Genomic DNA, 27,958 nt, shown 5'->3' on the forward strand with positions numbered 1-27,958 from the left:
GTTGAACTGAATGATTTATTAAATAGTTACCACAAATAAAAAGGCTTTAAATATACTTTTTATTTAATGAAGTTATTCAACTTATAAATAAAACATTTACTATATTGGACGTTTCAAAGCCTCAGAGGTTGAAGCTGCATTTCTTTATAAAAACTGCAGACTTCATGATTCTCTGCCACATTTTTATCATCATCCAAACTGAAGTCGACAACAAGCTTTTAGATTAAATCCTGGAGGAAGTTTTTCAATTTAATTGAAAGTTAAGTAAAAATAATTTAAAAACAATAAAACAGTTTCAATGTATTTTCTACATCGACTCCGTCCTTTCCTGCATGTCTCCCTGAAGAATAATAGAAAATAATTGTTGGTTGACAATCCTCACCCTCGACCTACTGTCAACATGTCCGTACATACCGACTCAGAAAACTAGAGAAACAGGCTTGATTGGTGTAGGTGTCATATTACAATACTTCAAGACTCTCACAGAACTTTCACAAACATTTTTTGTTTTTTCCCGGGTCAACATCTCTGTTTGTTGTATCCATCTACCCTCCCTCAACCTCGTAGTACTTTATTCTCAATATCCTGACTCCCACCTTTTCCTCTACAGCAACATCCCTTCCTCCTTGGCGTCCTCTATATCTACAATTGCCACTAGAGGGCGCCGCTAAACTAAAAACATAAAATCAGACACATGGGTTGGGTTTTTTTTGGGAGGACTGTCTCAAAAGGGGACAGACATTTAAAACCATTTCCCATGAAAAGTAAAGTGTATTTTAAAATATTTCTAATAAAAAGTTGTACATTTTGTGAAATGCAACAAGCTGCAACAACCATTTTTGGTTTGGTACAACTTTATTGTGCAGTCAGTGCTTTTTGGTTTGTGGTATTCATGATGGTCATCACCGGTCTGAAGCCGCATGACTATACAAACAGATGATCTGTGTGTGAATGCCCTGTCCACTCCACAAAACACTGCCTCTTCCTCCACTGAACTTTGCCCCTTTCCCTCAGCTGCAGCTATGATTGTCTGTAATTTGTTGTCTAGATAATTAAAATCACTCATTAACCAAGTCAATGTCCCATGTCAATGAGCTCCAACTGCCAGTTGAGGAGGACTGTTATTGTTAAAGAGAGGACTTTGAACACACATAACTCTGCTAATTCATAGAGGAATTCTAACAAGCCAAACAGAGGAGCCTAAAGGGCGGGAATACTTATCACGAGCATTCATCAGTGAGAGGGGGGTGTTTCCTGAGGTTGTTTTTCCTCACTGTGCCTCACCTTTTTTCTCCGTGTTGGATTCTGTGAGCTGCAGACAAAGAGGAAAGACAACAATGTGGAAAGCAGCAGTGTTTGTGCTGCTGCTGCTGCTGCACATGGAAATGCAGGTGAATGGTGCTGCAGGTAAGACTGAGGACTCTGTGGCAGACAACTCTAGACCAGAGAAAAAGGTGAAGAAAGAGCAGGCTGAAGCCACCAACACCATTCCTGCAAGTGACACTCCGAGTTTCTTGGGCAACTTGCTGGTGGTGCCCATGGATGGGAGCCACTGGATAGGACTAAAGGCCATTGCCCAAGAAATGGGTCGCCGTGGACACCGGGTCACCGTGGTGATACCAGAGATCAGCTTGCGGATGGGTCCAGGGAAACACTACGAAACTGTGACCTTTCCTGTTCCCTATGACAAGGCTCATATTGATGCTGTCATGTCTACACACAAGGACGTGCTGGGAAAATCTGCGCAGTCGTTCACAGAGAAGATAAAGAAACGTATCACACAAATCCAGACGATAACAGGTTTTATCCACACCACAGCAGAGAGCCTACTGTTCAATGGCAGTCTGATCTCACATCTGGCCCAGCAGGTGAGTCCTGGGACGTCCTTGTCAAGCGTCTTTGTGTATTCTGAAAAGTGCTTTATAAGTCCAATGTATTATTATCATTATATAATAGGCAAGGTTTTATTAGTGCATTCTGTTGAAGATTTCTCCTTTTCTCCTATCTGTCTTTTAAACCTTTACACACTGCAGAACTTTGATGCTGTTCTAACAGACCCCATGGTGCCCACAGGCGCATTAATATCTCGGAAATTAGGTGAGTTAAGCCGTATTTGTCATTGTCTGTGTTTATCTGTATGGAATGTCATTTAAGTCAATAAATCATCAAAAACTTGAGACCATCTTATGATTGGTTGAGCCAAATCAGGCCAGGGGCCTTAAATGGGGGGCCAGTGGCTCCTTCCCTACTTTTTTCCCCCTTTTCAAGAGTAAATCTTGCACGGTTGTGAAGCTTTGACAAAATAGCCTCATAACAGACAGACAGACATATAAACAAAAAAGCTACTCAAACCTGCTTCACAACCTAAACCTCGCTAGCTAGCTAACTCTTGTCTCATTTGTGGTCTGATGAACAGTAAATTCATCAAATTCAGTGCTCCGTTTTGCTATTTTTCAAGCTAATGTATCATGTTTTCCAGAGACAGACCTTCAATTAGCACCTGTAGCAACTTCACTAAACAATTCAGCTCCACACCCTCGTGCTCTTTCCTGCACCCTCTGTCTCCCAGTCATTTTTCACTCCAACTGCCAGCCACTCCCACTCCCACCTCATCAATCCAACTCAACTCTACTCTGTGCACCCTTTGCCTCTGATTACCAAACAACCCAGTTTATAAGCTCCTGCCTCACCCACAGTCATTACCAGAAAGTTTGACACATTTTGCAAGACTTTCCAGTGCTTATCCTTGGAATGCTGACCTGTTGCCGACCCTGCCTGCCTTTGACTTACCTGTTTTGTTTATTCCCCCGTACAAGCCTTTTGTCCCTGACCACAAATTTAACTTCTGCTCCTCCTTGTTTCTGTCTGCCTGTTTCTTCAAGTGTTTGGCATCTTCCTAACTCAACCACGCTAAGTGAGTTTGTCTGTACTTACTTACCGGCTGGCTTTGCGATCTGTCTGTTTCCGTCTGCTCACCAGGAGGCTGCCGCGATCAGTGAACTGTACATGTGCTCTCGCTGTACTCATTTGTGGGGCAGCTCGGTTTGCTTCACCTGGGTTTCTGAGTCCTCCTCAGACCCAAAGAGACTCTGAACTGTTTTGCTGACTTTAACTGGACTGCCGCTTACCTGTCTGCTGGTGGTCCTTCCAGACTTTTTCCATGAAGCTTCGTAAAGTCTTCGGGATGGTCTTCGTAGGTCTGTACGCCTCTGGAGGACTTCTTGGCCTCAAGCAAGGGAACATGTCAGTGACAGACTATGCTATTGACTTTCATACTAACTATGCCACTCAAAGTGAAGCCTACCTGCTCGGACTGGGGGACTACATTAAGGACTGATTTCATACAAACTGCCTTCCTCATTGAAAGGACTCATTAAGGTGACTTCCCGGTTGGACCGTTGCATCCAGGCCCGGCCTCTTAAGAAAGGACAGGGATTATTTATTACAAGTATTATTTTATAGACAAATTCATTGATTTGTGTATTTATTTATTTCATTGATACTGACTTAAATGGCATTCTGTACATCTGTGCTCTAATAAGTTGGCATGTTTTTCTCACCAGTCATCACTTAATCATTTTCAGGTATCCCCATGATAAATTTGCTGAGAGGAATTCCATGTTCTTTGGATATGAAGTCTGCAGGATGCCCCTCCCCGCCCTCATATGTTCCCCGCTTCCTCACCAGATACACGGACAAAATGAGCTTCAAGGAGAGAGTCGTTAACATGTTGGTGAGCACTTATAACCAGATGCATGCATTAAGGATGGTCTTCATTGTGTAATATGAGTTCCACTCCACTTTTTAAGGTAAACCATATTTCTCATTTATTTTACTTTTTGTCACATAATTCTGAAGAAAAAGGTCTGAGATGTTGGAATTTGGATGCCTTCCCTCAAATACGACCCCACTATTAACCCCCATGTCATCCAGTATGGCAATGTAACAAAACCCCTTAGTGTGTGTCTCCCTACTTTACTATACATTCATTTGATGACCCAGTGAAACTTGGACTGCATGGCAAGGTTATAATAGTTTGGGATTTTTCATTAGTTTTAGTTTTAATTTTGTTGTGAATTTTTGTTTTCAAATTCAGTTAGTTTTAGTTAGTTTTTAGGGTGAGTTTTCTAGTTTTAGTTTAGTTTTTAGTTTTTGAAAATGCTTAGTTTTAGTTTAGTTTTTATGAGTTTTAGTGTTAGTTTTAGTTCTTTTGTAATGGGCTATGTGTTGGGTGCCAGATTCAAAGAGGTAATAATACATTTTGCCTTTGTTTCCTTTGATTTATCATCTCAGCCCCAATAAGGTTATTAACTGTTTTGAATTTTGGTTCTAGTGTAAACATCCCAGTCTCAGTAAACATATTCACCATGTGTTGCACGTTCAAATAGAAACACTGAAATATGAATGAAAAAAGTTGACAAAAACGAAAACGAAGGACATTTCCACTATAATTTTAGTTAGTTTTGTAACCACGAAATACAGTTTCAGTTAGTTAAAGTTTTTTTTATAACTCTAGTTTTTATTTTTATTTCAGTTAACGAAAATGTTTTTTCAATTCTAGTTTTCGTTATTTCGTTAGTTTTCGTTAACTATAATAACCTTGCTGCATGGCAGCATGAATGACTTCAGTTTCAGCACTGTTAAAATGTAACTTATACAACTGAAATTAAAGTATTTTGCCAAGCACCTGTCCTACGCCTTACTTTTTATATCTTATTTGTTTGTTGCTCTGGTGCCTCTGACCTACAGGTAGCTTTATGGGAGCCGCTGTTTTGCCGACTGATGTACTGGCACTTTGACACAATAGCCTATCAGTTCCTGGGAGAGGAGGTGGGCGTAGCTAAAGTGCTGTCTGACTCCGCTATCTGGCTGCTAAGGTAACATGTGCAAAGGTTATATGTACATCTGGGAGAAGAACACACATGACACATGATTGTCTTTACACACACATACCGTATATCATCATCATACTAATAAACAAGAGAGGGATGTAATGTAACGGTAATTTTACTCTTGCTGTTATTTTATGGCACTAAATCACACTGTCAGAAAACATATTTTAGATCATCTGTCTCATATTTTCAGATTAATATAATGATACTGTGTTCAATCAGGATGGACTTCACAGTGGAGTTCCCACGCCCCCTCATGCCTAATGTAATACCAGTTGGAGGAATCAACTGCCATGTGAGACATCCTCTGCCTGAGGTAAGGCCTGATTCCAATTAAGATTTTAAAAAATTAATAATTGTGTAATTTGGATTTACTTTTACTTCCTTTTCATGCCATGTCACTGAGAGAGATAACATGCTATGAATATAATTACATATAATTCCCAATTCATGAAACTAAACAACGAGGAAAAAGTGAAACCCAAACTAGATGGACCATAAACTCACCACTGAAACTGATAAGAGTGAATGGTGAGAAAGAACAAAAAGGAAACCTGGAGACAGGTAAAATTCAAGCACTTTGAAGGAACCAAAATCAATAAATTCCAGACTCTCTAGGCCTTTATCTACTATTTATATTTGAATAGTTTAGCGCTCATGGCAAGGCATTTAGTTCTGTATTTTCTCAATTACGTTTGAGTCTCTCCGGTGTGAGTTACGAGGAGACAAACAAACAAATTCAAACCATTTTGGGAGAAGGCAGCACTACAGTTAACAGTAGGGGTGTGACGAGATCTTGCGAGATTAAACTCGACGATATTTCTCGTCGCGCTAAAAATCAGCCTTGTGAGATTTGTGGGTTATCCAAACTTCTATTTGTGACCCGTGGGGCAGTAAAATGAAAAGAAGAAGAGGAGAATGAGGGGAAACAGCAAGCAGCCAGAATGATGTCGCAGGGGCCGACGGCTCGTTAAGAAGAGTAAGAACAATCCAAGTGGCACAATCCTGCTAACAGGCTAACAGTTAGCTCTGTAGCAGTACAGTGTGTATGGGCTAATAGGCTAACAGTTAGCTCTGTAGCAGTACAGTGTGTATGTGCTAATAGGCTAACAGTTAGCTCTGTAGCAGTACAGTGTGTATGTGCTAACAGGCTAACAGTTAGCTCTGTAGCAGTACAGTGTGTATGTGCTAACAGGCTAACAGTTAGCTCTGTAGCAGTACAGTGTGTATGTGCTAATAGGCTAACAGTTACCTCTGTAGCAGTACAGTGTGTATGTGCTAATAGGCTAACAGTTAGCTCTGTAGCAGTACAGTGTGTATGTGCTAACAGGCTAACAGTTAGCTCTGTAGCAGTACAGTGTGTATGGGCTAATAGGCTAACAGTTAGCTCTGTAGCAGTACAGTGTGTATGGGCTAATAGGCTAACAGTTAGCTCTGTAGCAGTACAGTGTGTATGTGCTAATAGGCTAACAGTTAGCTCTGTAGCAGTACAGTGTGTATGTGCTAACAGGCTAACAGTTAGCTCTGTAGCAGTACAGTGTGTATGTGCTAACAGGCTAACAGTTAGCTCTGTAGCAGTACAGTGTGTATGTGCTAATAGGCTAACAGTTAGCTCTGTAGCAGTACAGTGTGTATGTGCTAACAGGCTAACAGTTAGCTCTGTAGCAGTACAGTGTGTATGTGCTGCTGCTGCAGGAGGTGTTCACTTAGCGATGTCTGTTTGTTTACAACAAGCACCAGACACTCAATTAGCTATGCGGGTTAATTCAAGATCTCTATGTTTATGATAATTAGCCATGCTGCTTTGTTTTGATCAGCTGCTGATGTTGTGCAGTTAGCGACGGCGGCAGTTGTTGTGCAGTTGAGTCTCCCGTGTGTGTATGTGATTACGGTCGAAACTGTCGCGAAGCGATTATGCGACGATTGAAAACCATAAATCACCTCCAGAGTCTCATTAATCCCTCTGTTTTAAAAAAAAAAATGTATCTATATTATTTTAACTTTCGTAAATTTTAGTTTCAATTTGTGGAAGAAGAAGTTTATTAAAAGCTCATGCTTACATCATGCATGTAAAGAGTTGCAACCTGGTTAAATAAAAGTCTGTTGGTCCAGTCATATATTGTGTCATTGTAGTTCTCTTAAAATCTCGTCTCGTTCTCGTGAACCCAATAATGTGTCTCGTCTCGTCTCGTGAGCTGAGAGTATCGTCACACCTCTAGTTAACAGATAAATATGTTACTGCATGTCAAAAAGAATGCAATATAATCTCTCTATGTATTGCTTGCTATTTGTACATTGTTTATATGTGGTATTTTGCTTTGGTCCTATGTTTTGCTCCATGGCAAATGAAGCTAATGCAATTAAAATGTCTTGCAGGATTTGGAGTCCTGGTTGTCAGGAGAGCATGGGTTTGTCGTGTTCACTCTGGGCTCCATGGTGTCAGATCTGCCAGACGAGACAACCTCCGTCTTTCTAGAAGCCTTTAGACAGATTCCACAGAAGGTACAGGAATATTTATAAACATATATGGAAATGCATTAGAAATCATACATCAATTCAATGAATGACTCTTCTTTTGACAGGTAATATGGAGGTACACCGGGCAGGTTTCCGAGGATGTCCCAGAAAATGTGAAGCTGATGAAATGGGTGCCTCAGAACGACCTGCTGGGTCTGTAAATCCACTGCAACACGTCCTGAAGCTGACTGAAGATGTGTTACAAACCAACATCTGACATGTTTGTTGTGTGTCGTGTGTTAGCTCATCCTGGAGCTCGGGCCTTCATCACTCATGCCGGCTCACATGGTCTCTTTGAGGGACTGTGTCATGGCGTTCCCATGGTGATGGTGCCACTTTCAGGAGACCAGCCCGACAACGCTGAGAGGTTGGCGAGCAGAAGAGCTGGAGTCGTGCTGGATATTTTTTCGATCACTACAGAAAGCCTTCTTCAGGGACTGAATGAGGTCATCAATGACACCAGGTGAGGGGTCAGAGGGTCAACAGCAACAACTTAAAATATATAAAGCCACCCTACCACATGTATCAGACTATAATAAAACAATTTTGAGAGTATTGGGGCATTTAAAAATTGTATGCGTTTTTCACGAAATATTTCGACATGCTATAGTATGACTTTTTTCAAATTTTGGACATCTCAAAATATGGTGTTTTTTTGTTAATTCTGGAAAAGCCACCCTACTACATGTATCAACAGACTATAACAAGACCATTTTGAAAGTATCGGAACATTTAAAAATTGTATGACTTTTTCATGAAAAATTTCGACATGCTATAGTACAGGGGTCTCAAACTCAAATGACCTGGGTGCCGCTGGAGGCAGTATCAAAATGACCAAGAAAAGACACAAAATTACAAAAAAAAAAAAGACACAAAATGACTGAAAAAAACACTAAATTACTTTAAAAAGACATAAAATGACCAAAAATGACAGAAAAAAACTAAATTACTTAAAAAAGAAACAAAATGACCGAAAAAGACACAGAATTACCAAAAAAGACACAAAATGACCAAAAAAGACGCAAAATTACTAAAAAAAAAAGGACAAAAAAGACACAAAATTACAAAAAACTACACAAAATGACCCAAAAAATACACAAAATTACTTAAAAAAGAAACAAAATGACCAAAAAAAGACACAAAATGACACAAAATTACCAAAAAAAGACACAAAATTACCAAAAAAGAACAAAATGACAAAAAAAGACAGAATTACCAAAAAAATAATAATAATTAAAGGGACCTTCCAAACACAACATGGTAAAGTGCCATTCATAAAAAACTCACATTAAACTTTCATATCAAGGTGGGGGCCACAAAATATCGTCACGAGGGCCACAATTGGCCCGCGGGCCACAAGTTTGAGACCCATGCTACAGTATGACTTTTTTTCAAATTTTGGACATCTCAAAATATGGTGTTTTTCTGTTAATTCTGGAAAAGCCACTCTACTACATGTATCAACAGACTATAAAAAGACCATTCTGAGAGTTTCGGGGCATTTAATAATGTTATGACTTTTTCCAGAAGAATTTTGAAATCTCATAGCATTTTCAGGCAAAAAATGTCCCATGTTTCATATGTTTTCTTAGAATTCTGAGATAATTATCTCATTAATGGTTCATGTTTGTTTCCTCAAGTGAATGCATTGTGTATATTTTCATACCATCTTCCCCACTTCCCTGTTTAACTCCTGCCATCCATCTGTTTCTATCCAGGTATAAAGAGAACGTGCAGAAGCTGTCAGCTCTCCATAAAGACCGGCCAGTCGACCCACTGGACCTTTCAGTCTACTGGACTGAATTTGTGATGCGGCACAAAGGGGCAAAACATCTCAAAGCTGCTGTCCATGACCTCAACTGGGTCCAGTACTTCTGCCTGGATGTAATAGCACTACTTGTTACTGTAGTGCTGCTTTTTATCATAGTGACAGTAAAATGCTTGAAACTATGCCTCAGGAAGCTGAGCAGGAAGAGGAAGCAGGAATAACCTGCTGCTACATTTACACCTTCAGCCAGCAATAACACTGTATTACATACACTACCGGTCAAAAGTTTTAGAACAGCCCAATTTTTTTTTAGTTTTTTATTGAAATTCAAGCAGTTCAAGTCAAATGAACAGCTTGAAAGGGTCCAAAGGTAAGTGGTGAACTGCCAGAGGTAAATAAAAAAAGGTAAGCTTAACCAAAACTGAAAAATAATGTACATTTCAGAATTATGCAAGTAGGCCTTTTTCAGGGAACAAGAAATGGGTTAACAACTTAACTCTATGGAGTCTTGGGCTATTTTGTCCATTTTTGAATTCTTTTCATGTCTTTGTAAGTCATTTTGTGTCTTTTTTTGGTCATTTTGTGTCTTTTTTTGTCATTTTGTGTCTTTTTTTTTGTCATTTTGTGTCTTTTTTTGTCATTTTGTGTCTTTTTTTAGTCATTCTGTGTCTTTTGGTGTCTTTTTTTTTGCATTTTGTGTCTTTTTTTAGTCATTTTGTGTCTTTTGGTGTCTTTTTTTGGCATTTTGTGTCTTTTTTTGGTCATTTTGTGTCTTTTTTTAGTCATTTTGTGTCTTTTGGTGTCTTTTTTGTCATTTTGTGTCTTTTTTTAGTCATTTTGTGTCTTTTTTTGGTCATTTTGTGTCTTTTTTTAGTCATTTCGTGTCTTTTGGTGTCTTTTTTTAGTCACTTTGTGTCTTTTGGTGTCTTTTTTTTGTCATTTTGTCTTTTTTTGGTCATTTTGTGTCTTTTTTTAGTCATTTTGTGTCTTTTTTTAGTCCTTTAGTCCAACATAAAATGTGATTTTTAATCTTTTTTTTACTTTCAAAACACTATCATGCTCAATAAAGAATTTTAAATGTCGCAAATGTGCATTAATTTCAGAGTACACTGAGACATTAAACTGCATAATTTTCAATTCAATTCTGGAAATGTTGGTGTGTTCTAAAACTTTTGACCAGTAGTGTACATCCACTGTATTTAAAAACATGATTGTCATTAAAAAATGAATGCAAAGTTAATGTGCGTACGGATTAAAGATGTGACAGAATGTGTGAAGAATATGGGAAGCCATGGGGAGAACAAAAACATTTATTTAACAGAAAATACAGAATATTGTTAGATTCCATTCTGGTCTGGGCTGGAGGGACAGTGAAGAGCATTAATGGCCGCCCTTCTTGGGTGGGAACATGACGTACTCTACAGCCAGAGCCACAGTAAAGGCAGCAAAGCCCCACTTAAATCCTCTCAGCAGCACCTCAGAGAGAGTCACAGGTTTAGCGAATTTGCCTTGGAATCTCCAAGCCTCGTTGCTGCAGAGAAAGAGTGACAGAGAGTCAGACAGGAAGAACAATGACTGAAACCTCTGGAGTCCAGGAGATTTAGGTTCTAATTTGTCAGCTTCCTCTGCATTAATTTCTGTCTCTGTTCAGCATCTGTCAGTCTGTCCTTACATCACATGCATGGCTCCTTTTTCTACACACAAACTAGCTATCGGTCAGATTTTTCATTTTGTGTCTTTTTTTGTCATTTTGTTTCTTTTTGTGTTTTTTTTAGTCATTTCGTGTCTTTTTTGGTCATTTTGTGTCTTTTTTAGTAATTTTGTGTCTGTTTTAGTCATTTTGTGTCTTTTTTTGGTCACTTTGTGTCTTTTTTAGTCATTTTGTGTCTTTTTTTGTCATTTTGGTATTTTTTATGTCTTTTTTGTCATTTTGTTTCTTTTTGTGTCTGTTTTAGTCATTTTGTGTCTTTTTTTGGTCACTTTGTGTCTTTTTTAGTCATTTTGTGTCTTTTTTTGTAATTTTGGTATTTTTTGTGTCTTTTTTTGTCATTTTGGGTCATTTTCTGTCTTTTTTAGTCATTTTCTGTCTTTTTTTAGTCATTTTGTTTCTTTTTGTGTCTTTTTTAGTAATTTTGTGTCTTTTTTAGTCATTTTGTTTCTTTTTGTGTGTTTTTTTAGTAATTTTGTGTCTTTTTTAGTCATTTTGTTTCTTTTTTTTTAGTAATTTTGTGTCTTTTTGTAGTAATTTTGTGTCTTTTTTTTAGTCGTTTTGTGTCTTTAGTGCAAATTTGTCAACTTCCTCTGCATTAATTTCTGTCTCTGTTCAGCATCTTTCAGTCTGTCCTTACATCACATGCATGGCTCCTTTTTCTCCACACAAACTTGGCTATCAGTCAGATTTTTCATTTTATTTTAATTAAAGTATAAAGCTGCCAGGAACCCAAAATACAAACAAAAGACACAGGTTTCTATGGAAATTTTTACTATTTATACACACAAAAACAGCAGAAAAAATAAATAATAAAACTACAAAACAGTCTATTTGCATATAAATTAAAAATAGTAATAGTTTTCATTGTAGAAAGAAAATTCGGTAACACTTTACAATAACCATTTATAAATGATAAACAGATTTATAAACCATATATAGGCCATTTAGAACAGTAAATAGATAATTTGTTAATGTTAAACTATCTAAATCTTTTAAAAAATGACACATAGATGGTATATTAATGCAAGTTTCTAGTTACTTTACCATTAACAAACAATTAAATTATAATTAATAGTTTATTGATAGTGTTAGTTGCACTCATTATAACATTTTTAACACCATATTAAGTATGTTAATGATTTCTAAATGATGCATATACCTTTAAGAAATTGTTTGAAAACATTTATAGCACTTTGTAAATGGTTAATAATTAGTTTATAAACCATCTATAAACATCACTTAGTTGGTTATTGTAAAGTGTTACCGAATCATTTCAAAATCATTAACATACTTAATATGGAGTTAAAATATTAAAATGAGTGCAACTAAAACTATTTATAAACAATTAATTATAATTTAATTGTTTGTTAATAGTAAAGTAACTATAAACTTACATTAATAGACATGTTTATAAATGAATATACATCTATTTGCCATTTATACATGATTAAGTTAGTTAAACATTAATAAATTATGTATTTAACATTCTAAATGGTCTATAAACAGTTTATAAATGATGATTAAACATTAATAAACTATCTGTTTACCGTTTATAAATGATGGTTATTGTAAAGTGTTACCGAAAATTCACATTTTAATGTCACACTGTGAAAGCTCCTATGATTGACCTTTAACTGGCTTTCTCAGCTTGTCTACATATCATATATAAATAAAGTTATTACTGTAAATACAACGTGTATTTTCAATAAGTAGATGGACTCCAGAGGGTTAAACATCAGCTAAATGTCATGTGAGTAGAAAGACTGACCGTAACCAGGGGTCCTTCAGGCCGCGGGCGGCCAGCCTCTTCTGTGTGATCTCTAGTGGCGTTCCCTCGATCTTCCACTGCCGCCAGTCGGGCATCTGCACCTTCTGGGGGGCGTGGTCACCTCCCATGCTGAGAACAGATACATACCGTTATAATACCATCACTAGGGCTGGGAAATATGGACCAAAAGACATATCCCCATATATTTACGCTGAATATCCATATACGATATATATCCCGATATTTTTATCGCAAAGTGAGAGCAAATGTTCAATCAATCAATCAATCAGACTTTATTTGTAGAGCACTTTTCATACAAGAGAAATGTAACACAAAGTGCTTCACATAAAAAGGAAAAATATAATAACAATAACAATAAAACATAGAAACAAGCAAACACCCTCTTTTTCAAAAATAAATAAATACATTTATATCAAAAGAATAACAAACATTAGAAAAGAACTAAATATGAACTAAATATGAAAAACCATAGAAAGGGCAGCATTTATACAAAAAGAAAGAAAAAAAACTTTTTGAACTGTATCGATACATGTGTATATATGGTCTAATTCTATATCACATTTAAAAATATATTAATATAGAGCTGGGAAATGTATTACACTTGGAGAAAATCAGGTACATAATATCTACTAAAGAGGATGTCTTTTTTAAAATATGGCAATCTTTTCTTGATTTAATGTCTAAAAACTGAATTAGTGTTATTCTGTTGCTGTGCCATTTATGTTATAGCCTTGTTTTGTTTGTCTAATGTCAAAAACTAAAAACTAAAAAAACAAACATGTATTGTTCTGTGTAGCTCCACCAACTATCTCTAATTTGTATATATAATGTTTATATTTTTCTGTTATGAAAACAATAAAAATAAATACACAAAAAAAAATGTATATATCAATATATTTTTTATATTGATATATCGCCCAGCCCTACGATCACCTCCAGCTTACTGGAAGATTCTATCGAGGTAAATTTTGTCCCAACTTATAAAGAGTTTTATCACGCAACAACACAAATCAAAACCCTGAGACAGTTAATCACAGTTAATATTTAATATTTAATTTTTATTTATTTAATATATACCCCCCGAGGTGCTCAGGTCTCCTTTATACACTTGCAGGGTGATTTGTATTCAATAACTGATTAATACTTGAAGATAACTGAAACACTATAAAGGTTTTACACCATGGGTCTCAAACTCGCGGCCCGCGGGCCAATTACGGCCCTCGTGACGATATTTTGTGGCCCCCACCTTGATATGAAAGTTTAATGTGAGTTTTATATGAATGGCACTTTACCGTGTTGTGTGTGGAAGGTCCCTTTAATTACTTTTTTGGGGTAATTTTGTCTTTTTAAAATAATTTTGTCTTTTTTAATAATTTTGTCTTTTTTAATAATTGTGTCTTTTTTGGTAATTGTGTGTCTTTTTTAAGTAATTTCGTTTTTTTCTGTCATTTTGTGTCTTTTTGGTCACTGTGTATTTTTTTGGGTCATTTTGTGTCTTTTTAATGTAAGTTTTTTAACGTAATGTAGTGTTTTTTCAGTCATTTTGTCTTTTTCTGTAATTTTGTGTCTTTTTTGGGTCATTTTGATACTGCCTCCAGCGGCCCCCAGGTAATTTGAGTTTGAGACCCCTGTTTTACACAAAACTTCTTCCTTAAATATATTATTAATCATAGTTAATATTTGCAATTACTTAAAAATAACTGGTATGGAATGGATGCAGTAAATATTTTTACTCTATATTACCTCATATTTAGCATCTCAGAGCATCTTTATTTTATTATTTGAGAAATGTGCAGTCGTGAGAGTTAACTAGGGCTCCAACTAACGATTACTTTCATTATCGATTCATCTGTTGATTATTCTAACGATTAATCGATTAGTTGTTTGGTCAATAAAATGTTGAAAAATATCAATGAGTGTTTCTCAAACCACAAGATGACGTCCTCAAATCTCTTGTTTTGTCCACAAACCAAAGAGATATTCAGTTTATTGTCATAATCAGAGAATTTGGACTTATTGACTTTAAAAAAAACTGCTCAAACCAATTATTTGATTATCAAAATAGTTGACGATTAATTTAATAATCAATTCATCGAATTATTGTCACAGCTCTAGAGTTAACGCAAAGTGAAAATATGAGATGTACATTTACCCATAATTCACTGTTATGTTCGGTTTTGTTTCAAATAAAATTGTAAACTTGGAAATGGCATCAAATTTGTTTGACTGTCTGAAGCTGTGGCTTGTTTTTGTCATGTGAATGTATTATGTGCAAAAGGTTCATCAATTAAAAATGATTAGTAACAATACACAACTTCATTTTACACCCAAATACATTCCAATGCTCAGTGTACAAGGTGGAAATATTTAACTCCAGTCTTAGTGGATTCAATGTGTTATTTGTTATATTCCAGTCGACATTTGACCTCTTCAACATCTTCTCTTTAATATTCTATTTCTACCCTTCTATACCTTGGAGAACAGAAACATCGCAGCAGAAATGTATACGGGTGGTTGACGTGAAAAGTGAAAAACAGAATAATTAAAAAAATATATGTCAAATGACATACAATTATATTCCCTTATATGTGAATAATTCAAAACTGAATGTGTCCATTTCTAATTCTTCATATATTTAGCATATTATTAACTTTTTGGTGTGGTAGTCCTAAAATGTGTCCACCGGTGCAACAAAATAAAGAATGTCATTATTTAATTCAGAGAATGTTGGACAGATAAGATAGATAAGCCAAGGCATATTAGTTATTAATATTTTTATCAATTTACATTATTTTCAATGATCAATCAATGTAAATTGATAAAAATATTCAGATCAATACTTAAACTGCGTTGTACCAAAGGACTACCTTAAGACGACCAGTTCCAGCACTGCATGGAAATATTAATATTATGAAAATATTTGAGACAGAAGTGATCTGTCTTTTTTTGGTAATTTTGTTTCCTTTTTTTGGTCAATTTGTGTCTTTTTTTGTTATTTTGTGTCTTTTTTTGGTCATTTTGTGCCTTTTTTTAAATCATTTTGTGGTCAATTTGTGCCTTTTTAAAAAAAAAAAAATTTGTTAATTTTGTGTCTTTTTTGTCATTTTGTGTCTTTTTTTTGGTCATTTTGTGTGCAGTCCACCTGCTCCAGAGATGTCTTCTGTCCTTCCTGGTTCTGAAGGACCCCTCTCAGTAATGGGGTGGTCACATTAATGCCTGTTTTATATCGACATCATGGCGTTGCTCCAGGAGGACAAAATGTAATGTGTCATAATAACTCTACATAGGGACCTTAACACTTATATCCTCTAGATTCATTAAGTAAACACTCGTATGACATGCATTCAAGTATTTTAATGTATTTAGATTAATTTTTCATTAAATTACAGTTGTTTTAAGATAAGTAATGCTACCTAGGACAGTTGCACCGGTGGACAAATGTCATGTTCAAATCAGAATATTTGCATAGTTGAAGAACGATACTCATTGTTTGCAGATGGATTAGATGTAGAAGAATGAACTGCATATTAAAACATTAATTTTAATGAAATATTATCAAATTTTAGTAATATTTGTCACTGGGAACACAAAAATTGAGCGTCACGTCAACCACCCATACGTTATAACCAGTGATGGAAAAAGTATTCAGATCCCTTACTTTAGTAAAAGTACTAATACAACACTGAACTTATTCCACAAGTAAACATCCTGCATTCAAAACTTACTGAAGTTAAAGTACCAACATCAAAATGTGCTTAAAGTATCAAAAGTAAAAGTACTTGTTATGCAGAATGGACCCACTCAAGATTGTTTTATATGTTCTAAATATATTATATTATTTGTATTGATGCTTTCATGTAAGAAGTGTTTTGATTTTGTAAATACAGGGTTCATTTAAATACTTAATATATTGTTATAAGATTTAATAAAAAATAATTTTTAAAAGTCTATTCGCTCTAATTTTTCATGTTTTTTTATGTTGAATCTCGACCTGAAAAGCAACTAAAGCGGTCAGCTAAATGTAGGAGTAAACAGTACAATATTTACCTGAAAATGTGGTTGAGTAGAAGTATAAAGTTACATAAAACGAAAATACTCAAGTAAAGTACAAGTACCTCAAAATTGTACTTAAGAACAGTACTTTCCTCCACTGATAATAGATAGATAGATAGATAGATAGATAGATAGATAGATAGATAGATAGATTACTTTATTCATCCCCGAAGGGAAATTCGGTTGTCACAGCAGTCCGGTATTCAAGTACAATAAAATACAATAGAATAAAATACTGAGGTAGCATAAATAAAAACAACAGTAGAAAAAAACACAGATCAGAATAGATTCTGATTAGATCAGAACAAGGACACTTAAGAAGTTAAGAAAAGAAGAACATCAGTTGGTAGGATGGTTGGCAAGATGATGGTAATAATTAAACTGGTGACATGATGACAACAATGCTATAGTGACTAGACGGTATATAATAATAATAATACTAGTACAGTATATAATATATATATATAATATAATATGTAATAGTAGATAATAAACAATATAAAAGTAAAATGAAAAAATATAAATAGAGTAATTACAAGTAAAGTAATATAATATATAATAATAATAGTAATAATAATAATAATAATAAATAAGGCCTGTAAGGCCGGTATAATAATAATAGTAGTATATTACAGTATATAGTAATAATAGTAATAATGGCAGCAACAGTATGTGTCGTGCATAGATTTAGTGCAAAGGTTTAGTGCATCTGCACTAAACATAATGACTGCACAGTTTTTATTGAAACAATCAGCCCAAGCTAGCTTTCTGCACAATCATCATGTGTGTTTATATAGAGGCAGTGTTGTTAAATACATTAGCTTCTAATAAATACTCAAACAAACAAACAAACTGTTGGCTGACCTGCTAGCTTTAACCCTGCTAAAGCTCACTGCTGTTAAACGTTATAACTCTTTTAACATTTAAAGTCTCAGGTTATCATTGAGTGGCTAATTGACTACTTAGCTGAATAAGCTAAAATAAACGGTCCCTTTGTACATAAAGCATCTAAATACACCGATAAAGTCAAATTACAGAGAGAACAGCGTGTAGCATGAGCTAGCATCACGTTAGCAAGCTAGCATCTCTCATTAGATAAAGCAGCTTTTCTTCTAAGAGGTGAGTCTGTCTACACCTTGATATGTATCACCCACTGTGACGGAGAATAAATGAATTAATGTGAGATTTTAATGTAAATAAAGTCTGTGTACCTGAGCGGTTTGTTGTGACCTCTGCTGCTGGAAGAAATGTTGCGACAGCTGACGTTGTTTTACGGCAAAATGACGGACGGCACCTCGGTAGGGACAAAATAGCAAAACGTCGCTTTAAAGCAGCTATTCTCAACCTTTTTGAGTCGCGACCATAGGTCGCGACCCGTAATTTAACATGCATGTTGTCCGCGACCCCCACTCACTTTATATTTTATTGTTACTTTTAATCTAAGTCCTTTGCTATCAGTTTAAAGGTCCATTCTGACCTCCTGAGTGTGTAACAGTCAGCTTCAAGCCAGAGACTCCTTGGAAAGTAACAACTTGATACTTTGGGATTTGTCAGAAAAGACACAAAATTACCCCAAAAAGAATCAAATTGACCACAAAATGATCAAAAACAGACACAGAATGACCAAAAAATTACATAAAATGAAGCAAAAAAGGACTCAAATTGACACAAAATGGCAAAAAATGACCACAAAAAGACACAAATTGACCAAAACAGACACAAAATGACCAAATAATGGAACAAAATTACCAAAAAAGACACAAAATGACCAAAAAAAGACACAAAATTACCAAAGAAAGACATGAAATGACCAAAAAAAGACACAAAATGACCAAAGAAAGACATGAAATGACCAAAAAAAGACACAAAATGACCAAAGAAAGACATGAAATGACCAAAAAAAAGACACAAAATGACCAAAGAAAGACATGAAATTACCAAAAAAAGACACAAAATGACCAGAAAAAGACATTAAATGACCAAAAAAGACTAAAACACATTAACACATGAACACTTTAACACAGTGGAGACAGAGCTGACTTCCAAAATGATTTGGCGACCCCCAGAAATCATCTCGCGACCCCAATTGGGGTCCCGACCCCAAGGTTGAGAATAGCTGGTTTAAAGGAGAGCGCGTTTTGATGTTTCCCTTATGTGCAAATTTATATACTATATACAGGTGCATCTCAATAAATTAGAATATGATGGAAAAGTCCATTTCCAGTAGTTCAAGACAAACAGTCCCAACTAGTATTGAGACCTTTATACAGTCTATGATTGAGACACACTAGAGCAGCGGTTCCCAAACTTTTTTAGCCACGCACCCCCTTCTATGTCCCAACCGGGTTGACGCACCCCCAATCCCCCACACCTTCAAATGAAACAAAATGCAATAAGCTTTTTAATAGCCATATTAAAGGCGGCATGTTTAATCATGCTCAAATGACCAGAACACACATATAATAAAATAATCACCATAACAACAATGAGCTCTCACATTGGAATTAATCTGAAACACAGAAAAGTAATGTGCAAGCTTCCACTTTTAAGAGCAAAGAGGATGATGACAGGCTCAGGATCAGAGGCAGAAAGCACATAAGCTGGGGAAAATGTTTATTTATATATTATATATCTTTTGAGCTGCGTTGAACAAAAATGGTTTAAATGAGCGTGGAGCTAAACAACCCGTCCTCATAACACAGGTTGGAAAAATGGAAGAAGATAACTTCTTCTACGCTTCATTTTAGGATGAAGTGCATTTTGAAATTGACCAAAAATACAAGTAAAAATTACCGAAAAAGACACAAAACAACCAAAAATAGATGCAAAAATGACACAAAATTATCAAAATAGACACAAATTCATCAAAAATATATGTAAAAATGACCAAACAACCAAAAAATAGATGCAAAAATGACCAAAAAATGACGCAAAATTGAATAGCCTGCATTTATGAATTAATATTTCAGTTTTTGATTTTTCATTTAATTTTGATTGATCATTTTACAAAGGAAATGTTTATTTACACGTCTTTATTGCTTGGAGGAAAAAAAATGTAATTGTGTAATTATCAGACCGCCATTACATTTCTCATCTCGCGCACACCCTAGAAGCAGCTCACGCACCCCCAGGGGTCCATGCACCACACTTTGGGAATCCCTGCACTAGAGCAACTGGATTCAAAAGCTGCTTCTCCTCCATTTAGTTAGTTTCTACTAAGAGCGTGATGGTAGAAAAAGTTGCATGGTGGGAAAAAAACTGCTAAAAGAATCTAGTTGTAGTCTGTAAATAGTTTCCTGCAAGATTGGACTGGGACTAAAAACTCTAAACACTAGATGTCTTTAGATGTGAGCAGGTGTGACACGATAGTTTTCTGGAGTCTTTTCCAAATCTTTTCAAAGTCTTCTGGTGTTTCAGATCATCCTGAATAAATAACAACTTTAACCCTATAAAGCCTGAACCATGAAATAATTGCCAGAAAATTATATTTTTTTAAAACTTGAGTATTTATTGAACCTGCTGACAAAAAAAATAAATCAATTTGCATATATGAATTCTAATTTGTATCATATTTGATACATCAGGTCTTTTTGTACAATTTGTTGCTCAGTTTGTTTTTCTTGAACTAACAAAAACATAAAACCGAACATTTTTATCCTATTAAGACTTTCCTTTTAACATTTAATTCAAATATTCAAATATTCAAATATGCATTATCTGATGATATGATGATATGAAGTTTTCACCCAGCAATGAACCTGTATCATTTTTGCTAAACCTGGTATTTTTGTGCAATTTGTTGCTCAGTTTGTTTTTAATCTCCAACACATGTATACATCAGGTTTTTCAGGAAAAAAATATATCACTCTAATGATGTAGAGGTCTCAACAACATGTGTATCAAATATGATACACTTGGCTTTATAGGGTTAATAATACACAATTTGTATTAATCAGTACATTTACTCTAAATATTAATTTCTGTTCAAGATCTCATAGGGATGAGTAGATTCCATCACAATGTAAATACTTCATTTCAACCATCTAACTGCTGGCAGAATGTGTTAATGGTCCACAGATACACATGATTTTTTTTTTTAAATCAGCAAAAGTATTTTTATTTCATTAACACATATACTTATCTGTTTCCCCTTTAGACAAAACAAAATATGAACATTAATGAATATCACAACTGTGTATCAAAGGCATTTAATGTAAGGCATCTGTTCTCTGCATGATCATTACATCACAAATGTTAGACTTAGAAAGAATTACATGACCAAAGGGTTGATTTATCATCTCATCAGTCGGAGCACAGTCCAGAGACGCTAAAACTGAACAATTTCATCAAAGACATAAATGTATCATTGCCTTTCATTTTCCTTTTGTTGTTTCTGTCTTTTTGTTGAAACAGATTTGCGATTTAGAAAAAACCTAACCTACAAAGGCATTGGAAGGAAATATTTTACACACATTAAACAGAAACTAATTCGTTAATCATGTTGCTATTAATTACAAACAATTATGTACAAGAGCTGCAATAATAAATCACGCCGTGATATAACAAGTCACTGTGGTGCATCATTTCTGTGACAGTGTGATCTCTGTTCAGATTAATGTCCTGTTGATCAATGAGTGTGTACAGATTCATCTCAATAAATCAGAATATGATGAAAAGTCCATTTCCAGTAGTTCAAGTCAACCAAGTATTGAGTCATATAGATGACATACTGTTCAGAGGACAACATTTACATATTAAACAATCTTTTTAAAATTGGTCTTTTATAATATTATTTTTTTTTGAGACACTGACTTTTAGGTCTTCATTAAATGTAAGCCATAATCATTATAATTAGAAGAAATTAAATAAATGAAGACATGAAATGTTTCATTTTGTGTGTAATGGATCTACATATAATGTGTTATTTCCACTTTTTTAATTGAATTACTGACACAAATAAACTTTTCTATGATATTCTAATGCAGGGATGGGCAACTGGAGGCCCGGGGGCCACATACGGCCCTCACCCTCACTTGAAGTGGCCCTCAGTACAACTACATGCATTTGAGCATGAAATCTTAAAAGTTCAGTGTAAAAATGCACAAAATTACTTCTTGTAATTAATGTTGGTCTGCTGTTGTTGCACTAAAAAAAATAAATCACAGTAAGTGGTTATTTTTTATTTGCTTTAAACCTTTTGTATTCCTATTTATACTGTTATACATGCATTTGAGCATGAAATATGTTAAGTTACTGCACTGTAAACATATTTAAAATAGCAGTTTCATCATATCTGGTGAAGTGTACGCTCCTATATGTGGCCCTGTGGTAGTGAACATGAAACATTGTGGCCCCCTGCAGCATTTAAGTTGCCCATCCCTGATCTAATTTATTGAGATGCATCTGTATGAGCCACAAAAGAGCATCAGAGTTTGCTCTTCGGGTTGAGGAGATCCTTCAGAGCGTCCAGGTTCTGTCCCTCTGGAGCTTCAGGCCAGGCGCTGTGGTCTGGAAACACACACAAAACACACAAGAAATGAGTTTACTGTATTCTGTCCTACAAAGTCTAACTGTAGAAACTACATTTTGGGTTGAAATTGAGTTATAGTTAAAAATGAACTCCTTGATGTCTGTTTTATTTTGTGATAAAGTTTTAGATTTAAATTTTGATAAATCCAGCTCAAAACCAAAGCAGGCCGCAGTAATTGTACTTACCACCGTCTGATTTGGATACATATAAATATTTAAACCTAAAACCAAAGCACTAGTAAGTTCACTCACATCTTTTTACTGTGATACAGTTTAGCCTTGAATTTCTTCATTATGTTGAATAGTGAAGACAAGAATAATAGAAGTTATAGGGAAATTATTATCTAGATTGTTGTCAAGTAAAACAGTGATACAAAATTATACAAGACTAAAATATAAAATATAACATTACTTTATAATATAAATTCTAAAATAGACAAATCTTTGAATAGAGTTGTTAAACACATAATACAGTAATATACTTGTATTATGTTTATTCACTGAAAACTAAATATAAAAGCTGAAAGAAGACAACAACATTGTTAAACCAACATGCAAAACCAGAGTGCAGTGACTACACTTTTGGGGTCAAAGGTCAAATAAATCGTCATGATTTTTTACCATAAAAATTACATCATCAGTACATGTAGAAATAAGTGTCATATCACTTATCTACCTATAATCAATTTGGCTGGTCAGTTAAAAAACTTTAAAGAAGTTTTTCTCAGTTTGACCCTTTGCATCATGGGTCTCAAACTCGCGGCCCGCGGGCCAATTGTGGCCCTCGTGATGATATTTTGTGGCCCCCACCTTGATATGAAAGTTTAATGTGAGTTTTATATGAATGGCACTTTACCATGTTGTGTGTGGAAGGTCCCTTTATTTACTTATTTTGGTCATTTTGTGTCTTTTTTTAAAGTAATTTAGTTATTTATTGTGATTTTTAGTCTTTTTTTTTTGTAATTTTGTGTCTTTTTTTGGTCATCTTATGTCTTTTTCTAATAATTGTGTGTCTTTTTTAAGCAATTTAGTGTTTTTTCAATCATTTTGTGTCTTTTTTTAAAAAGTAATTTAGTTTTTTTATTGTGATTTTGTCTTTTTTTTTTAGTAATTTTGTGACTTTTTAAAAATATTTTTTCTTTTTTTGGTCATTTTGTGTCTTTTTTTAAGTAAGTTTGTGTTTTTTCAGTCATTTTGTGTCTCTTTTTAATTAATTTTGTGTTTTTTCAGTCATTTTGTGTCTTTTTTGGGTAATTTTTTGTCTTTTTTTAAGTAATTTTGTGTCTTTTTGGTCATTTTGATACTGCCTCCAGCGGCCCCCAGGTAATTTGAGTTTGAGACCCTTGGTTTACATAGTTAGTGCAGTTAGACTTTGTAGGGCGGTGTAGTACGCTGTGTAGCATATTCTAGTATATTATGATGGTTGAAGTGTGGATGAACGTACCGGGGATCTCCCACATGGAGTGGTAGAGACTCTGTCCTGCGTCGACCCTCAGAGTGGCTCCAGAGACGTAGGAGGCAGCAGGAGAGAGCAGGAAACACACCGCGGAGGAGATCTGAACACCAGACAGAGAAACAGAGAACATTTACACACAGCACATACTCTCTAAAAACCAGATCAAACAGTAAATCTGAGGGAAATGATCTTGCTGCATGGACAGATAATTTACCTTGACAAGATTTCTTAAATTAAGATGATTAAATCTAGAAATAAGCATGTTGAACACTTAAAATAATAAATTAACTCTTAAAACAAGATCAATTATCTAACACTTCTAAATCTAAAGTTTTTATTTTATTTTTGCAATTTTTTTATCATAATTTGCAGCGTGCCAACATGTCGGAACATACTGACTCAGAAAACTAAAGAAACAGGCTTAAAAATGAATTAAAATATTAAACTGCGATTGGTTTGACTGATGTTGCATTTGAGAAATTATTCATGATATTGGAGGGAATGATCATTTTTTGCATAATTACTTTCATTTTGATTGAAAAGTATATTCACGAGGATCTATACCAAAAAGAGATTTTTTTTTTCTTTAGACTGTAGCTTATGATGGTATTTTGGAGTGGTGAAAAGTACTGTACTTAAGTTCAATTTTGAGGTACTTTAGGTTCCTTTTTATGTAACTTTATACTTCTACTCCACTAAATTTTGAGGCAAATATTGTACTTTTTACTCCACTACATTTAGCTGACAGCTAGTTTTAGTTAACTATAATAACCTTGGTGATTATACGTGCACCATGCACAAATTCTGGTTTGCAGAAGGGTTAAATACGCCCCGACACAGAGAGAGAGAGAGAGAACTCAGGACTGTATTGGAGTCGGGACCCTTTTTATCAGTTCTTAAGATCTGACAAATGGTTCTCCCACTGTTTGGAGGCAGTGTATTTCATGTCTGTCGATAAAAAGACACTACCAGGAATTTTGACGTGTTCTTTGACGTGTTTGACACAGTAACAGGAGATTTTCCTAAATAAACAAATCCATCAACATTAATGACTGGAGCTCCACACCTCCTCTGGGACTCCGAGCCTCTTAGCAGGACTAAAGGGAGCAGACATCTTGAAGATGTGTGGTCCCAGCTCCTTGTAGTTCTCCATCGCCGTTTTGGAGAAGATTGTTCCCTGTGACCAAACAGAAGCACAGACTTTAAATGAAGTCATAATAACATGCATGCATTTATTCTGCAGCAGCAGCGTGGACCTACAGGAGCGACAGCGTTGACCCGGACCCCTGCAGACGCCCACTCCACCGCCAGACTCTTGGTCAGGTTGTCCACCGCTGCCCTGGCTGCTCCTGTGTGGCTGCCAGGGACAACACACACACACAGTTTATCAACACAAACAACAAGATAATAAGAGTGTGAGAGTTTTAAACCCAAGTGTGTGTTTGGTGTGCGTTGCTGCTCACGCCATGCCGGGGAAACCTTTCCACATGTCAGCTATGATGTTGATGATCACTCCACCGTGTTGTTTCATCCAGGCAGAGTAGACTGTAGATAGAACAGAAACACAGTTACAGTAGATCTTTAAAGAGGAAATATTATACTTATATTTAACCCATTTAAGGCAGGAAAGCATTATCGCATTTCTACCATTAAAATCGGGGGCGCTGTTGCGTTATTCTACCATTAAAGCAGGGAAAGCAGATACGTCGTTTTGTAGTATTTGTAGTTTTTTCCACCTATTTTCGGGCTCTTGGCCAATGAAATGCATCAGAATACATGTAGGAGTGTTGCAATGCAACATGTTGATTTAAAATAAAACAAATTGGACAAATAAACTCAACTTCTCATGAAAGCCACGGGTATAAGCTCTCAGATACTTTTTGAATTTCATTTCTATCTGCTACAAAGGCTGAAAAATCTATTATTTAGTAGTTGACACTTCTGTTGAATTTCCAGAAAAACTTCAGGTTTTAGGGGGTTATTTTAAAATCGCCCAGAGGTTTTACAGGCATTTTTTACAGCCGGTCATACTGGTGGCAGAGGCTACCCTAAACGGTGCCACCTGCCACCATTGGGAATTCATTCACACACCGATGAACGCAGCATCAGGAGCAATTTGGGGTTCAGTATCTTGCTCAAGGATACTTCGACATTTAGGCTGCCATGGTTGGGGATCGAACCACCAACCCTTCGATCGGTGGGCGACTGCTCTACCAACTGAGCCACAGCCAAAAATAGTCGCTAAGGGGGTCTGAAAAGTCGCTAATTATAGCAACAAAGTCGCTAAGTTGACAACACTGCTTCGCCAGCTTTTACAAATGGTGCGTGTTGTGTAGAGTACTACGTCACATCCTGCTTAGCGTTCTATCCAATCAGTAACCAGACTGTTTACAGGGGAGAATAAAGACCCTGCTCTTCTACAGGGACAAAAAAAGTCCAGACAAAAGACCGCTCTGGACGGCTCGTATTCAAATTAGGGACGTTTTGGCAAGTGAGACCCGCCTCATTCCGGGTATTGCCCGGTAGTGGAAACAGACTAATATGGGACCTTTAACAGACCCCCTGGGACTCTGTTGGTGAGTCTTACCCTGCTGGCAGCAGTGGAAGGTCCCAGTCAGGTTGGTGTCCACCACAGCCTTCCAGCCTTTAGAGGACATGTTTTCTACCGGGCTGCTGAACTGACCTCCGCCATTGTTGACCAGGAAGTCGATCCTGCCGTAGCGCTGCAGGACTGATGACACGAGAGTCTTTACCTGCAGTAAAGAACAGGTGATGAGGCCCTGACATCATCTAGCTCTAGCACCCTGAGAGGCTGAAGACAGTGTGTTCTGACCTCGTCCTCGTTGCGGATGTTACATGTGAGAGGAGTGATGGTGGCGGGGCTGGAGGCGGGGATCTCCTCCCTCATCTCCTCCGCTGCTGCCTGCAGCCGCTCAGCTTTCCTACTGGAGATCACCACATTACAACCTGAAGACAAAACAGTTCAACCATGAAGAGAAAATGTACACCTCTGTTTACTGTTTTCTGCTCACTTTAAGGTGCAGCTTTAGTCATCTTTATGTGATTTAAGTCACTCGACTACTGTAACTCACTTTTCTCCTCACTCAGTATGTCCACTTTAAACCGTCTACAGCAGGGGTCTCAAACTCTAATTACCTGGGAGCCGCTGGAGGCAGTATCAAAATGACCAAAAAAAGACAAAAAATGACTGAAAAAAACACTAAATTACTTAAAAAAGACACAAAATGACCCAAAAAATACACAACATTACTAAAAAAGACACAAAATTATTTTAAAAAAAGACACAAAATTATTTAAAAAAGACACAAAATGACCAAAAAAGACACAAAATGAATGAAAAAAATATACTCAATTACTTAAAAAAGACACAAAATGACCCAAAAATTACACATTACTAAAAAATACACAAAATTATTAAAAAAAATACACAAAATTACCAAAAAATATTTGTCTTTAAAAGACAAATATTTATTTCATTGTGTTATTATTGTCTCTGTGTGTAATGCTGCTGCTACACTGTCATTTACCAGCTTGGGATAAATAAATAAAGTAAGTTAGCAAGCCAGCCAGTCAGTCAGTAAGTAAGTAAGTCAGTCAGTAAGTAACTCAGTAAGTCAGTAAGTAAGTCAGTCTGTTTATTTATTCAGCCCCACAGGGTGAAATAACTCTCAAGTTAGTGAAATCAGAAGGGAAACTGTCTGAATACAGGTGTCGCTCTAAATTCAGCGAGCTGTCAGATAATGTGAGAGATGTTTGAGTCAGGTCCTGGTCCTGGTCCTGGTTCTGGTCCTGGTTCTGGTCTGACAGAGAGCTAAAGTCATGTCAACACTTGTGTGTCAAAGTTCACCTGTGTCTTGTTGTCATATATTACCTGCTGCTCTCTGTTCTATTGTTTTATTAAACGCTCTTGTTGTCATGGTGACTCACCGAGCTGCAGCAGCTCCGCAGAGATGGCTCTCCCGATCCCGGTCCCTCCTCCCGTCACTATCGCTACTTTGTGGTTGAACAAGCCCGGTCTGAACACACTGGATGCCGCCATGTTTGTTTCTGTCTGACCCGACCAGAGAGAGACAGGATGAAGCCCCGCCCCCTGCTGGACGCTCACTGAACTTCTTGTCTTTGATGTCACTCTGCTGCCTCTTAAGGAATTTAATCTTCTGGACAAATAATATTTTCTCTATTGATTCTATTTTTTCTGCATAAACCTCTTTAAACAACTTCC

At 36.0% G+C, this 27,958-nt stretch overlaps 3 protein-coding genes across 3 annotated transcripts; 1 reads left to right on the forward strand and 2 right to left on the reverse strand.

The window, feature by feature from the left end:
• The first annotated feature begins 1,100 nt into the window (after nucleotides 1–1,100).
• On the forward strand, nucleotides 1,101–9,525 carry LOC131980457 (UDP-glucuronosyltransferase-like). Its single transcript, XM_059344704.1, has 9 exons — nucleotides 1,101–1,868; nucleotides 2,034–2,097; nucleotides 3,585–3,733; nucleotides 4,750–4,877; nucleotides 5,115–5,208; nucleotides 7,269–7,394; nucleotides 7,475–7,562; nucleotides 7,653–7,872; nucleotides 9,128–9,525. The coding sequence occupies exons 1-9, from the start codon at nucleotides 1,338–1,340 to the stop codon at nucleotides 9,396–9,398; spliced, it is 1,671 nt and encodes a 556-aa protein (XP_059200687.1). The 5' UTR covers nucleotides 1,101–1,337; the 3' UTR covers nucleotides 9,399–9,525.
• A 946-nt stretch (nucleotides 9,526–10,471) lies between these two features.
• Nucleotides 10,472–18,014, reverse strand: ndufb3 (NADH:ubiquinone oxidoreductase subunit B3). The gene is made up of 3 exons (XM_059344724.1): nucleotides 17,942–18,014; nucleotides 12,657–12,785; nucleotides 10,472–10,708 (listed from the first exon to the last, which is right to left on the reverse strand). The coding sequence occupies exons 2-3, from the start codon at nucleotides 12,782–12,784 to the stop codon at nucleotides 10,558–10,560; spliced, it is 279 nt and encodes a 92-aa protein (XP_059200707.1). The 5' UTR covers nucleotide 12,785; nucleotides 17,942–18,014; the 3' UTR covers nucleotides 10,472–10,557.
• Nucleotides 18,015–20,922: 2,908 nt separating this feature from the next.
• On the reverse strand, nucleotides 20,923–27,791 carry pecr (peroxisomal trans-2-enoyl-CoA reductase). Its single transcript, XM_059344716.1, has 8 exons — nucleotides 27,664–27,791; nucleotides 26,549–26,682; nucleotides 26,303–26,468; nucleotides 25,179–25,260; nucleotides 24,976–25,072; nucleotides 24,782–24,892; nucleotides 23,704–23,815; nucleotides 20,923–22,238 (listed from the first exon to the last, which is right to left on the reverse strand). The coding sequence occupies exons 1-8, from the start codon at nucleotides 27,773–27,775 to the stop codon at nucleotides 22,156–22,158; spliced, it is 897 nt and encodes a 298-aa protein (XP_059200699.1). The 5' UTR covers nucleotides 27,776–27,791; the 3' UTR covers nucleotides 20,923–22,155.
• Nucleotides 27,792–27,958: the final 167 nt, after the last annotated feature.

This window comes from Centropristis striata, chromosome 11, assembly GCF_030273125.1.
Source record: "Centropristis striata isolate RG_2023a ecotype Rhode Island chromosome 11, C.striata_1.0, whole genome shotgun sequence".
NCBI lineage: Eukaryota > Metazoa > Chordata > Actinopteri > Perciformes > Serranidae > Centropristis > Centropristis striata.